Source organism: Mauremys reevesii, linkage group 1, assembly GCF_016161935.1.
Source record: "Mauremys reevesii isolate NIE-2019 linkage group 1, ASM1616193v1, whole genome shotgun sequence".
In the NCBI taxonomy this organism is placed as follows: domain Eukaryota; kingdom Metazoa; phylum Chordata; order Testudines; family Geoemydidae; genus Mauremys; species Mauremys reevesii.
This window is the reverse complement of record NC_052623.1, coordinates 246,620,960-246,636,787: the sequence shown is the minus strand read 5'-3', so window position 1 is coordinate 246,636,787 and position 15,828 is coordinate 246,620,960. Positions and strand designations below refer to the sequence as shown.

Genomic DNA, 15,828 nt, shown 5'->3' with positions numbered 1-15,828 from the left:
CGCTGACCCTCTTCCAGATCTTCAGCTCCTTCCCTGGGCTTATGCAGCCACTTTCCTGGTGCCCACCCACTACTCTAGGTCCCAACCCAGGGACCCTACAAATAACAGCCATCTGCTGCATCCCTTTTTACTTTGTTGATGCAGCTTGTGTTCCCTGAGCCACTTGCCTGCAGCCCCAGCACCTTCAACCCAAGGCTGAAGTCCTGCTTGTGTCCCTGCAGCCAGCCAGAAGCACCTTCCTTGCTCCCCTAGTTCCTGCCAGCAACTGAATCTACTTTAACCAGCAGCTCCTAGGCAGCCTGGAGGACTTCTCTCTACTGCTCTTTCCTGGAGTGGGGTGTAGTAGGACCGTGAGGACTCCAGCAGGGGTCCTCTGAGTCTACTACACTTCATCACAAGACCATTACAAAAAAAGATGGAAGGAAAAGTAAGTGGAGAGTTGGTCCTGATTTAGTTTACAAAGTCTCAGGGACCCAACAAACCCCCAAACTAGACTGGATCTTTTATACTCCCTTCTTTATATAACTGTTTGAATCTACAACCATATTTGATCATCTTCCATGACCATAACAAGATTAATACCTATCCATTATCCATATGTGGCATTGCGGACTTCCTTAATTAATCTTCTACTCATTAACATTAATACATCGTGTCAAGCATTTCTTAATAATTCCCGTACATCACTGGGGTCAAACTGCCTAGTTAACATATTGCAGAAGGCCCCCAAGTCCCCTCTAATTTGTGCAACTTGCGGTCACCTGTTTACTTGCACAGCAAGAGAAGGCATAAACTGTTACCTGGGTATGTCCTCAGGTCTATATAATTTTAACTAAAAACCCCTGCCTTAGCCTGACTAGAACCCAGACTGTCGCGCCTGGCCTCACACCCATAAAACAGGCCACTAACGTAACAAAAGCATACTAACACAATTATTTATATTCACCTACTTCCTATTACAGCTTCAATAACGTCATTATTTCTGTAAGCATGCTTAGCAGATATATGATATTTTACTCCAAAATTATAGACCCTCCATGATCAGGTCAGAGGTCAACAGTCAACAATAAGCAGCTCTGGAGGTTTTTAAAACAACAAAACTACTTTATTCATACCACTTGTAACAATACAACACAAGCCCCAAGAAAGGTAATCAAGAATGATATGAGAGTAACATAGCCTAATACAGACAGTTTAATCATGCAAAAATAATGGAATAATTTGGAAAAGGGTATCATGTCTGACACCATTTCCAGAATGGGCATCAAAAGATAGATGGAGCAGCAGCAAATTCTTGCATTCCTTTGGAAATGAGGTAAGAAAACCTCTGCTGGTTTCATTATAATTTAAACTCAGCTCGAAAGGTCTGAATTTTTACAAACAAGCCTAGCTTAACTCATGGCTCAGAATCAAAAGTTAGCAGAAGTAAGTAGCAAGTATTACAATATTCATAAAATCTCACACTTAAAAGGTTATATAATAGAGATACAGAAATATTTACATTATATTTAAAGGTTGTGTGTCTGTCACAGATGCTAGCGAGTGGACACCCATTAGGACTGTTGCGGGGACAATCCAAGTCTCTGGATCCCCTGAGGAATGTTAAGTCCCTACAGCCTGAACAGCCACTGCCCCAAACTTGGGGTCCTTAGGCAACCTCTCAGGGTACAGACCTTCTAGATGGCACCCCCTTCTGAGAGTTGGAGCCCCTGTCCATCCACCTGTCCCCTCTGGCCACACTGCTGACCCTTGAGCCACCCCAGTACTTAAACACAGCCCTTTACCAAAACTTCACCCTAAAGGTGTGAAACTTCTGCTTTATCACTTGGCATGCAGTAGTTGTCAAACAGTCAACACACACCCTTCACATAGTCTAACACATTTATGCTCCGTTATACTTAATCATGTACAGCACAGGAGCGTACAGAACAAATAACACAATAAACATATTAAACCTCAATGTCCCTTACTGTCAAGCTCACTCTCCCCATGTGAGTCTGTGGGGAATCAACTGGGTTCCAGCAGGCAGGGTGTCCCTACCTCATGAGGTGTTACATGCTGGGTTGCTGCTTCTTCATGGACTGGAGAAAAAGGACCCCTGAGCGGAAAAGCTTCTGTCCTTTTAAAGCCTCCAGTCCCACTGTGCCAGGTGATACCCTTCCCCTCCCTCCACCCCCATGAGCACAAACCCTTGCCAAGTGACTTTATGACAACCTCCTCACTGCTAAACCAGTTTTTCTGGGCAGGGACTAGTCTTGTCTACAATGAAATGATTTCCAACGATAGGGTACTTAAGAGACAACTACCCTCTACTGTTATTCTTTTGCCACCATCCAATTTTAACCCAACAGAGGTAAAGAGACCATGCAGAAGGCAAAAAGCTGCACATTCAGAATGGTGTTTGCAGCCTGACACAGACACATAAGGTTCAAAATCTTACACAGAATTCATAAATTGTTCAGTCATATTCCCAAATCACAGTATCATTCCAGGAATAGTTGCTAGGAATAGGTGAACTGGTTCTGTTTAGGGTCGAGGCAAAAGAACCTCAGAGGAATCTCTACCCATTTTTAGAATGGAACTTCTGAGGCCCTAAAAATATATCAATTACATGAAAATGAAAAGAGTAATCTGAGTGTTCTCACTGGAAGAACAGGAGGACACCATTGAAGAATAATATTCACCTTGATTCTCATTACAGGTTTGGATAAGAATTAGTCTTTTGAGGGGCTTACCTAGGCCAAACCCCAAACCTTAGGAGTTCAGACAACCACTGAACCACCTCGGAAATAATTCTCCTTAGTGGAAAGTCACTTTCAGTAGCTGTTCACTGTGTTCAGTTCTGTGTTCACTCACAGGAAGTCAGTAATGGAGATAAAGATGTGGCTTGAGATTTTACAAAGCTGACTAGAGGATTTAGCCACACAACTCCCATAAAAATGTAAGAGATGAATGGTTAAATCCACCAATTGCCTTTGAAAATCTCAATGACAGCGAGTTGAAACTCAGAATTTCTTTCCATAGGAAATTCTGACAATTCTAAACATTTTGTTCCGAATTGGAACAAAAAGTTGAAATTGCAAAATTACCTGTGAATCAAAAATTGCTAAAAAAAACATTTGTGTTGGATCAAAGAGTTTTGTTCCCCCCTAAAATTTGTTTCAATTTTGACTTTTGATTTTATATTTTTTTAAATCAGTAATTTCCTATTATAATTGGTATAACAAAAATACATAAAATGACATCATGTTGTGACATAACATGAGTCTAAGCATTCTGACTTTTATAATATCATATAAATTATGTTATATTTAATCATAACAAATATCAAAATGATAGTTGAAATAAAACATTTTCTCCTCAACAAAACAAAATATTCCAACTTTTTCATAAAAAAATCATTTTGATAATTTTATCACTGAAAATTCTGACAAAGTTGATTACATTCTGGGAAAATGCTGATTTAATGAAATCAACATTTCAAAAGGAAATGTGCTTTAATGGAAACTTTTTGACCAGCTGTAACCTCAACTATTATGCCTGTTGGCCCTTCTGCTTGAAGACTTGTAGGTGACTTGTTGAGCTAAGCATTTTAATATCCGTTTCCATTTCTAGATGAAATTCATGGCTTGAAATAAAATTCTATCTAACTTAACTTAAGCAAATATAAGAGAAACTTCATTACAGAAGTGAAACAGATTAAGATACCAACTACTTGTACATCCAGATCTTGGAAGCATGGATTAATATTTTCTGACACATACTTTTTCAATGATACACAATCTTTTTAACTGCACTGTTCCCCAGAATAAAGTCTCTTGGAGACATAGGTGCAACCCAAGCATCTCTGAAAATTGGCAGGTATTTTAACTACAGCTGTAGTTTGTACTACAGCCAGCAACAGTAGCATGTTAAAAGGGTGACTTCTTGAAAGGTGGTAATGATCAAATTTATGGATGTCAACCAATCTGTAAAACTGATGACTTTGAATATGGTAAATATTTTGGACATATAAACAAAGGAGGCCCTATTCCTTTGCTCTAAATACTTCCTGGTGTTTTAAATGTAATCATAACATAGAGAACTCCTACGTACTAACTGTATCTAACAAAGGTTCATCAACAAAAAAGGTATTTTTAAGAACTGTGTGCCAGATTCCTACCATGACCAATTCAGAAGAGTAACCAGAAAGTCAGATTTATAATAAATGCTTTCAGTTGGTTGAATGTATGTAATTGGCTTAGAAATGTCATGAGAATGAGTTTTCTGGGAATGCTAGCTCTTTTCTAAGTGGGATAGAAATACTGTGAAAATATCTTGTCACAACGTTTTCTTACTTTTGGGTTCTGGCAGCACCTGGACATGTGTGAAAAATGAAAGACCAAGGAGATATTTAACTTGAAAAGAAAGGTTCAGTTAGAGCTTGGTTTCAGCTTTGGAATGAGGTTCAACTTCACCCTTATTTTGCCTGCTGCATGAAGTTCAAGGTTGAGCTTTTCATAGCTAACTAAGCATCAGACTGTGACACCTTTGCTCCCACTGAGTAGTACCTTATGCAATTGATGATCCCATTAAAGTCAATGACTATTTGCAGAGTAAGATACTACCCTGTGTGAGATAGGGTGGCAAAATATGGTCCTGGAGGGATTTAGCCACACATTTCTCATTATTTCAATAGGAGCTGTGTGTCTAAATCTCCTGGTCAGTTTTGCAAATCTCAATCTTATTTTTTTGTCCTTACTCTCAAGGCCCCGGTACAACATACCTACAATGTATTCCACTATTCTACCTTTCGTAAAGCATTGAACACACATTCTGGTGGCTCAGATGATCCCCAAGTAAATGTGGCTGGGGATAGACACATGCTGACTGTTCTGGTGGATGAAGGGTTCTTGATAGCCAATTTATTGCCCATGATTTCAGAATAGAAAGCATGGGGCTCCTCACAGATGCCATTCTCTAATTACTCCACCTATCAAAAGTAAGAGGACTCATTACAATTTGATGAATACAGCTGCAAGTCTATTTCCTATCTTAATTCTATCTTAATTGTGAAAGTAAATCAATAAACTTTGGCAGCCACTTTTATGCTGGTACATGCTTCTTCAAATCAATAGCCAGTAGGATTAGAAAACTCATCTCGCAAACTTACCACATGAGCATATTCTTACCTTGAGAGCCTATGTATGTTGTCTGAACAATAAAGGCTCCCATAAAACAACCAGCTCCATTGAAGACGGTCAAAAAGTGCATTGCAATCCCTCGAATTCTGCCTGGCACAAGCCTGAATGTTAGTAAGGAACCTTTGCGAGGAAGCAGAAGATAGTTACAAGTTACACAAGGAAATAACCTTTTAGGGATGGCCAGGCAAAAGATACAATAATTAGAAATCCAATAAATTTGAAAAAGAAAAAAGCCCAGAGCCTACTGCAACAGGATACACCATGAAGCTTATATTCCACTACTTTTAAAATATACAGTGAAACTGAATCATTATGGAAAGGCAACCTATTGAAGTATAACATTCTAAGTTAAGCTACTTAAAATGATCATACAGTGGACCATCCCAAAAATCAGTCATCTAGTAATAAGGCTACTTGGCAGATGTGTATTCCTTTCTATCCAATGATCACAGTGCATTTTACAATTACTTAATTTAGCCTCAAACTTCCTCAAGTGGGAAAGTTCTCGTTTCTCCATTTTATACAAAAGAGGAAGCAGGCTGTGAGATGTTGTATGTGACCTCAGGCAAGTCACTGAAAATGGCAGAGGTAGGAACTGAACCCAGATTTTCAAGAGTGACTAGTGATTTTGGAGGCCCACCTTGAGAAACCTTGAAGAGGCTTGGATTTTCAGAGGGTGGAAGATCAGTACCTCTGAAATTCAGACTCCCAGTTTAAGGTATTTGATGCCAGGCACCCAAAAAACTTAAGGACCTCTCCTCCACAAAGTCGCTAGTCAGTTTTGAGAAATCTTGCCTCTCCATCCCAACTTCCAGTCCCATGTCATAACCAAAAGTCTGACCATCTCTAGTTAAGGGATCTTACTAACAAAACAAAAACAGCAGACACGACATGTGGTAGCTTAGGGAGGCTTTAGAGAGGTTAGAGATGTTTCTTAATGTACTACATTTCTTAATGTACTACGTTGCTTTATCTACACAAAAGTTTTCCACTGTTATTAGCAGCAATTCCACTAGTGCTACCAACAACTGGGGGTGCTAGTGGAGACAAGGATGCCATGGTTACCAGTGTTTTTAGATGGTGTCATTTAGATTTGTTTTGAGCAGCATTTAATGACATGTTAACAATGCTAGTGGCCTCAGCAGCTTTGCTACATTCATGTTCCCCACCCTGATGAGTGGAGATGCATCTTTGGGGATTTTTGCACCTTTCCCCCAAAAAAGTTTAGTGTACAGCCTAATGCTACAGTGATGTTCAAGCATTTCAGAAATGGTACAGCGGGATTTAATTGTCACCCTGTTCCTTTGCAATGGCTTTGCTCAGTGGTCTGGAGAGTCAGTAGAAAATAAAAGTTCAAATCAAAGTAATTAATAAAGGACCTTTTTTTTTCATTTAAATAGAACAATATTTTTGTGCAAGTAAGGGGGGGGGCTGCACGCAGGGGAACTCCCTGCCCCAGCTCACCCCTGCTCCACCTCCTCCCTGATCATGCCGTCGTTGCTTCACTTCTCCCACCTCCCAGGCTTACAGCGCCTAAACTGATTGGCGCCGCAAGCCTGGGAGGCGGGAGAAGTGAAGCAGCGACAGTGTGCTCAGGGTGGAGGCGGGGCAGGGGTGAGCTGGGGCGGGGGGGTGCCTCAGGGCAGAGGGGGGAGCCTCAGGGCGGGGGCTCGGGAACGGGGGAGGGTGCAAGGTGGAAGTTTCGCCTAGGGCGCGAAACATCCTTGCACCGTCCCTGAACACCTTCAACAAGCAGTAAATTCCCCCTAGTAACTCATCATTTGCCATGTATTCACTCCTTCACAGTGATGTTTAGGTAGTTGCACCTTTAGTACAAAACCAGCAATTACTTAAAAAAGAGTGAAGCAAACCAGTTGGTCACCTTTAGACTAATTACAAATAAGTTATTAAACTAGATTATTAGGGAGGTACAGAAGGCGTCTCTATGTGAACAAGCCAAATTGAACAAGGGACTTACCTCCTCCTGGATTTCAAATTTTAAGAATATCAGAGAAAAAACAGTTGATAATGAGCAGAACTGCTTCCTTCATCATGAAAAGTGACCCATCAAGACTATTTGCCAATTATTAATTAAGGACTTCTGCCTCACTAGAATTTCTGTTATGATTCACAAATGTTTCCTGCCCAGTTTTCTGCAGGAAACATTTGTGAATCATAACAGATTCTCTTTGGAATCAGCTGTTGCCAAAGTCTCTAGTCTTCATAATCTCATTTTTGGAGCTCTGCTGTATCTACTCCCAGGAACTCCAATCCTCTGTCTCCTCTCCCTTTCCCCTTCCTTAGCTGATATTGCAGCAACTTTCATGGAAAGAATTCACAATGCGAAGACTGTCAATGGGAGATCCCAATTCCACATTTGGATGCCTGAATTATCACGGAGTACAACTGACAAAATACAATCACTGTCCCCATCCTTGATTTGCAAGTCCAAATGAGGGATTTGGAAATCCTATTAAGAATTTAGGTTTTGAACCTGATTTCAGTAAGTGGTGCTTTTACCTCACTCAGGAGTGAAACCAGAATGTGTGGGGAAGGGGAAGGTGATCATATGCTGTGCTGTGTGTATGACAGTACAGTCTGTGGCCTAGTCTTCACTGCTGAAAAGAAAAGGTGTGTTTTTTAATGTGGAATAACTAATAGAAGGCCTATAGGATTGTTTAGTTGTATTATGAGATAAACCATGAGGTAAATGTCCCTATACCCATTCCAGGGGTTGACACTGGTGAATTTACCTCATAGTAAAACTGAAGTTCCGAGTCTTCACTGTGTGTGTTTGTTTTTTTTAATCTCAGGATAGCTTGCACACATTAGTTACCCCAAGATAAAAGAGACACTTATTTTAGCAGGGAAGACAAAGCCAAAGGAAGTTGTAAAACCAATATTCAGACCACTTGTAATCATTAAGTGCAGATGGAGCTTTCTTTTTGCAAGAGTAGGGGTATAAAGCACACATCCTGGACAAATTCAGCTCTGGTAATTGCATTCTGCTTACCTAAATTACTCCTGATGTTTCAATTGCACTCTGTATTCTTCACTTCTCCCACAGTGTTTCAGTGAGCTATTAAACAGCTGCTGCATTCTACCCTAGAGAGACTATTGCATTTCAGTGGTGGGCGAAGTGATCCCCTATATATTCCTTAACTAAGAGACTGTTTGTTATGAGACTCAGCATTCGCAAAGTACTTTGAGACACTTGGATTAGAAATGCAGATATTTTTGCAATGCATCATCAGACATTGCAGATGTGGTAACCCTTTGTTTGACAAAGCAGTCACAGTATATAAATTCTCTATTAGCAGATTAACATAGCTAGTGTAAACTAGTTCAAGTTGTTCATTTAGCTCTATTGTATCCTTGCTCTCTCTTTTGTTGACTTTTTGCTCTGTGTGTGTGTGTGTTCAGCCATAGCTACCAATCAAAATATTTGAAACATGCTTTAAATTTAGCACATTTTAAAAGATGAAAGTACTGTAACAAGAACTAAATACTCCTTAATAAAGAACAGGTGTACATTGTGGGCTTGAAACCACCCCACAAAACTCCTTGGAGATACTGAGTGCTCCTAGAAAGATTTATTATAGGAGTCCTATCTTTCAACTCTCTGTAGATTTCTTTAAAGGAACAGTGTTAAGAGTTTTTAAAAGAATAAAGCCATAGGCAGCCATGGATTTGTTGCAGAAATTTTGTTCCTCCTGAAGAGGTTCAGGATTTGAGTTGACCTGGTAACAGGAGGGTAGCTGCTTCAACTAGCAGCCTACATCAGGGTCACATATGAGCAAAGTTCCTCTGTTTAGTTGGTGTAGGCAAAATGCTAGGAGCCACAGGGATAAATTTAAAACTTTCAACTGTATCTTAAGTTTAATGCAACCATAATAATATGTTTGTATCTTTAACAGAACAGGAATTGCCTGAATTCACCAGTTTTGTCTTCACTCTGCAGTTGTGCAGTGAGAGTGGCAAAGGGCAGAACTCCATGGGCTGAACTTTATTCATGCTTGGCTTAGAAATATCCAGAGAAGTAGAAGAATCTCTTAGAAAGCTGATAGAAGAAGTGGATAACAGCCTAACACTACCAGTTACTCCATTAGCTTAAGTGGCATATGTCTGCGCAGTGGATCTAAAGATCCTTAACCCAGCTGATGACCCATGGCAGGGTGTGTGTGCATGTGTGCGCGTTGTTCCACATGATGGAATTTGTTTATTCAGATTGCTTTTTTTAAGGAAATTACACTGTAAAAGAACAGCTATAAGTAACGTGAAGGTTGCAAAATCAAGCTTTTAAGAGCCTCAGCAACACTACGAACAAGATGCACCAGCAACCTTAATTCCAGCATTTCCTACCTTTTAAGAATTTGACTTTGCAACCTTAATGTTCCTTTAATGTAATGTTTTAAATGTAATAACAGAACTAGAGGGATCAGCCTGGGAAAGGGATGCTCACAAAACCCTGTGTTAAAAGGTAACTAACAGATAATTGTGTTAGACAAGATAATAAATAACCCCTCTATTGTATCATGGGAATATTGGCATCAGTGGGAGTCGTAAGGGTCAGCACCTCAAACCTAGGCCCTCAGACTGAATACCCCAAACCCAAGATGTCCAAAATTTGTGTACATTTTTGAATATTTGTCTTGGTTTTAAGACTATGATAATCTAATCTGACCTCCTGCATATCACAGGCCATAGAATGCTACCAGGCAGTTCCTGCATCAAATCCACAACTCCTAGTTGAGCTAGAGCATATCTTATAGAAAGCCATCCACTCTTGATTTAAAGACTGAGTGATGGAGAACCCACTACATCCCTAGCTAAGTTGCTCCAATGGTTAATTACCCTTACTTTTAGGAACTTGTGCCTTATTTCTAGCTGGAATTTATCTAGTTTAATCTTCCAGCCATTGGACATTGCTAAGCCTTTGTCTGCTAGATTAAAGAGCCCTCTATCATGAAAAATCTTCTCCTCATACAGATACTTATAGACCATGATCAAGTCACCTCTTAACCCTTTCTTTTTTAAGCTAAATAGTGAAGGTCACAATTTTCTGTTACACTTAGCCTGTAACCTAGAAACCACATACACTTGCCTCAGTGAAGTGCTTGAAATGTATGGATGAAGAGGCATTATGTATGTACTAAGCATTACATCCAGAGAAAATTATCTTTTGAGTGAGACCGTGACCCTCAGTTCCTAGAAATCTAAGAGTATAAGAATGACAATTCAAACACTCAAAATATTCAAGCTATTTCCTACCCCTATGTAAAATCTGAACACTTCTGAAATTGTTTTAGAACAATAAAAACAAGAAGAGAAATATACACAATATATTATTCTTTCTGTGGAATTCACCGCTTGAGAAGGTAATTTAGTCAACTACTGTAATTGTAAAACAACTGTTTTAAAAGAGTTGTGCATAATTTTTGAAGGCTAACAGCATTTGTAGTTATGCAAGCTAAAATAAGGTTAATCAAATCTCATGCTTCTCAGTATAAATTAACAACTTGCAGAGGGTAGAAAGTCAACATACAAGCGAGAAAGGATGGAGTTTGCCTAGTGCAGTTATTGGCTCCACTGCTCATGGGTGGATTACTAGATTTAATGGTCCAATGGGCTGACCAAGTCTGACAAATTCTAAAATTCCTCCTAATCTCAGAGAACATTATTGTTCACCATGTAGTACAGCAAAGAACAGAAATTAAGCTCCTTCAGTGCAGGTGATGAATAGGCCTATTCAGAAAACCTGTGGAAGAGAGCCAGGGGTGAGAAATCAGATGAAAGTCATTCTAATTCTTCTTGTGAAGTTAATGTAATTCCTTGTTAGTTGATAAAATGTACTTACAGGTGGGAGTTACCAAAGCTTCAGCCACTCCAAGTAAAATGTACTGAGGAGCCAGATGAAAACAAGGCATGGAGGAAACTGGAAGCACCTTGCCTGACAGAGTCTGTTCCATCTGAGGGAAGTGTTTCCTGTGTATTTCAGAAAATCCAGCGACCATCACAGACAGAGCCGCAGAGAAATAACCAACAACTGGGTAAATGGAGCAAATAGAGAGAGAGACTTTTTGACAAGAATGAAGTTATAGGATTCCAGTATATTCAAGTGACATAGGATTGTAATGTATTCTTTTTAAAAACATGGTCACAAAATGGAGTTCAGTGAGTTCTTAATTATCCATGCATACAGCACAACACATTTGCACAGCACTTCAGCACATAGATAAGAAGTGTTCTCTGCCCTCAGGAGCTTACAGTCTAAACAAGATAAAGCAAAGGGCAAGAGTTGAGCACAGGGAGGTGAGAAAGGAGGTAGCATTTTTAAAGAAGCATTTTACGGGAGAGACAAGATGGTAAGTGGAGGAGGAAAAGGAGACTTTGAAGGTATGAGGGGTCACATGAGTGAAGGCATAAAGCAGGAGGAGAAAAGGGTGGGAGTAAGGTGAGAAGGCTACAAAGAGCATGGGGAAATTCTGCTGGATGCATTTTACATTGCCAGTAAAAGGGTAATGGTCTGATCAAGGGATGTACCCACATGAACAGTGTCTTGTCAGCCCATTCACTAGATGTGGAAGAGCACAAGACCCAGTTAGGACCACACAGAGCTTTTTGAAGCTCTTATTAGCAAGGTGTCATAAGCAGCTCCATAGTTAAGGTTGCATTTAATTTAATTTGTAAAGGTGGTTTTCACCCCCTTTGTCCCTGATTCTGAACTGCAGTACGCACTGGCAGTCCCCTGGCATCCTCATGAAGCCCCCTTGACTTCAGTAGGGCTCCACATGGGTGCAGAAAATCTATTTAGTAGCTTATGAAGGAGGATATGATTTGGTCACACAGGTCATGGGTTCTGTGAAGCCCTAAGCTGGCTACAAAAAATTGTATCTGCTTAGAATTAGAGGTCACTTTTAACAGTTCAGGCCCAAATATCTGAGCTGTGTGCTAGTACACCTTGGTTTAAGAAGCTTCATGCTGTTCTGTATCCCAAAATTGTTCACCATCTGAACTACAATATTCAAAGGGTGGTTGTTTCTGAGACTGTTTCAATTATGCCAAAGTCAAGATTACACCAAAGTTGAGACAAAAGAGATAGAACACTGAAGGTTTTGGTAGCCACATGACTCAAAATAAAGTCCTTGTGTGGTTTCCTTTCCCCCAGCAAAACTCCTCTCTAACCCCTGCCACCAGTCTGAAGCTTTCTTGCATTTCTAGAACTCGTAATACACTTTTTTAAAAACAAAAACTGCATTCTGGGAAGATTTTATCATTGATTAAGGCCCCTTCAGTGTTTATTAGGAACCTGGATGAATTATTGCTTGAAAATCAATGACAGGAGAGAATTTTATAGCAGATGCATCATGTCAAGGATAGGTATAAAGCCCTCAAGGAGCTTCTTGCAATCTATTATGTCAAAAGTTCCCCAAATAAAAAGCTATGTTAGTGTTGGTCAAGCCACAGAGGATCCAGATAGAAAAATATTACTATTTGGTATTTTATATATGGTGTTTTTCACCTGGGTATCAAACCACTTCACAAATATGTATTTAACATCTGAATACCCTACTACTAGGTATCCAGGAAGACTGAAGTTAAGAGACTTGCCCAGGGTCACAAATCTGATAGAGCTAGGAACAGAAAATCTAAGAAAGACCCAGTTTCCACTCATCTCTTCTAGCCACTGGACCTCACTCCGATATCTAACCCCTTTGCCTCCCTCCCCCCACAAAAAAAAGAGATTTGGGATACTTGGATTTATACTTATGACAGCAGGTTGTCTCGAACCCTTCAGTATTCTTATGATTTTTGTCTGAACCCTCTCCAATTTTTCAACATACTTCTTGAATTGTTGACACCAAAAATAGGCACTATATTCCAGTGCCCAATAAAGAGATAATATAACCACCTTACTCCTGCACCATATTCCCCTGTTTATATATCCACAGATCTCATTAACCTTCTTGGCTACAGTGTCACACAGAGATCTAATGTTCAGCTGATTGGCCACCATGACCCCAAGTCCTTTTTAGAGTTACTGCTTTCCAGGATACAGTTCCCATCCAGTAAGTATGGGTAATGTTCTTTGTTCTTAGATGTACAATGTTACTACGTGTTTTTAATACTAACAAATGTATTTGCTTGCACTCAAATTACCAAATGATGGATACAGCTCTGTATCAGTAACCCATCCTCCACTCTTCCAATCTTTCTGCCATCTGCAAACGTTCAGTGATGACTTTTTTTTCCCCTTGTGGGTCATTGATAAAAATGTTAAATAGCTTAGTGCCAAGAACCAATCCTTGAACACACCTAGTTAATGATGATTCTTCATTTATGATTATATTTTGACCTTTGAATTAGCCAGTTTTTAAGCCATTTGCTGTGTGCCATGTTGATTTTGTACCATTCTAATTTCTGAATCAAAATATCATGCAGTTCAAGTCAAATGCTTTACAAAGTCTTAGTAGACTACATCATCACTATAGCCTTTATCAACCAAACTTGTAATCATATTTAAAAAAAAAGATATCAAGTTAGTTTGACAGGATCTGTTTTCCATAAACTGATCTTGACTACCATTAATGTTACCTTCCTTTAATTATTTATTAATGAACTCCTGTATCAACTGTTAATTAGCCTGAGATCAATGCCATGCTGACAGGCCTATTGTTATCTGGGTCATTCAATTTACCCTTTTTATATATTGGAACATTAGCTTTCTTCCAATCCTCTGGAACTTCTATAGTATTCCAAAAGTTATTGAAAATCATCACTAATGGTCCAGAAAGCTTCTCAGACAGCTCTTTTAAAAGTCCTGGATACAAGTTATCTTGATCTGCTGATTTAAAAATGTCTAGCATTAGCAGCAGCTGTTTTACATCCTCAGTTCCTGTTGGAATGGAAAGTAAATAAATCATCTGGCTTTTCCCCAAATATAAAACAAATATTTATTGAACACTTCTGCTTTTCTGTATTATTATTGACAGTGCTACTTTTTTCCATCTAGAAATGGACCTGTACCATTGTTAGGATTTCTCTTATTCCTAATATACTTAAAAATAAAATGATGTCCTTAAATTTGCTGGCCAGAGAGTTTGCCTTGTGTCCTTTTGCGTCCCTTAGCAATTTTCTATAATTCCTAACTTCTGATTTCTAGTCATTTCTATCAACCTTTTTTCCATTTGTTATATGTTGTTCTTATTATAACTGCTTTCCCTTTCCCCTTAAGCCATTTTTTAAAAGTGTGGGCTTTTTGCTTGATTGTGGCTTTTGGGGCATCTAGTAAAATGTTCTTAAGCAATCCCCAATTATCATTTACAGTTTTCTGTTTAAATTATTTCTCCCAATTGATTTAGCTCATAGTTGTTTTTAGATTTGTGAAATTGACCCTTTTAAAGCACCAAGTATATTTATTAATTGTTTGGATTTGATTAAAATTTATGTGCAAGCAGAATAAAGTCATGATCACTTGTACCTAAGCTACCACTAATTTTTAGTTCTGTGATCAGTTCCTCTTTATTTAGCATGACAAAGTCTAATATAAAATCCCCCCTGTGCTCGATACAACACTTCTTGAGTTAGGAAATTGTCATCTATAATTACTTAGAAATTCCAAGGATGGCAGCCTGAGACCTCCTTCACACATCACTCAAGGACTTACTGCATGGTAGGTTAGTGCACACAAGCTTGCTGAGCAGAAAACCTGCATAAATGCTGCTACAGTGCAGTGGAAGTCATGGAGTGTGGCTTAGCATACTGCTCTTTCATGGACAGCTGAAGAGGGTGCTTCTGAAAAATGACCCAACTGGTCAGGGAAATGTTGTGCTCCTACTATGAGGCCAGGGGTTAGTTGTGGGTAATAAATGTACTGTTACCAAGAAGACTACTAAAATATGTTTGTGTATTGAGTTGTATGAAGAATTTACATGGGGGAGCTGTTCCTCAATGACATTTTTAAACCAAGTTTTACCAAAAATATCTATTGAGGTAACAAATAACATAGGTAACAAATTATATTAATTGAATAAAAACTAACAAACATGAACATAGTGCAAATTTAAGACCAATGGAACTATAGCATCACCAAACTATGGAGTGGTCACAATTTCCTGTAAGTGATGTGTTCTTCTCCATCTCCAGGAGGTTGGTGGGTTGTCAACATTTAGCGTGACCACTAGGGGGCACAGAAGTACTAGAAGTGGCTACATCTTACCCAGACTTTTTTTAAATACCACCCCAGCAGAATTTGATTTTCATCACCCTGAAGGATGACCACTCTGGGTAAGCAGATTCCAGATGTTCTGTCAGGCTTCCAGTTTACACCAGCAGTTAGAAGAGAAACAAGTTAATACCCTGCTGTATACAATGGGATCAGTAGAAGAGAATATTATCCTTCCCAGAAGCCTCACAACTGCTCAGATGACATAGTTCAATACAGCTGAAAAATTGGATAAGTATTTCTTGCCACACTGCAATGTGATTTTTTTGAGTAGGCACAATTTCACTTATGCAAGCAAGAGAAGGGGGAGTCAGTGAATGATTTCATAAACAGCCCTGCACAACTTAATCCAATGCTGTGGCTATGGGGAGATGAGTGAAGAATTGATCAGAGACAGGCTTACTTGAGGGCTGAGGGACA

General features: G+C 39.3%; 1 protein-coding gene across 16 annotated transcripts in view; it reads right to left on the bottom strand.

Moving 5' to 3' along the window:
* SLC15A5 (solute carrier family 15 member 5) overlaps positions 1-15,828 on the bottom strand; it is a 60,300-nt gene that overhangs the window by 10,402 nt on the left and 34,070 nt on the right. For 9 of the 16 annotated variants that reach the window (XM_039523691.1, XM_039523774.1, XM_039523702.1 and 6 more), the window contains 3 exons: positions 13,882-14,079; positions 11,041-11,229; positions 5,172-5,303 (listed from right to left, as the gene is read on the bottom strand). In XM_039523691.1, coding sequence (XP_039379625.1) covers positions 5,172-5,303; positions 11,041-11,229; positions 13,882-14,079 — 519 coding nt within the window. Of the gene's footprint in view, positions 1-5,171; positions 5,304-10,623; positions 10,942-11,040; positions 11,230-13,881; positions 14,080-15,828 lie in introns of those variants that run through there. The other 7 variants (XM_039523813.1, XM_039523733.1, XM_039523792.1 and 4 more) reach the window with 5 other exon arrangements.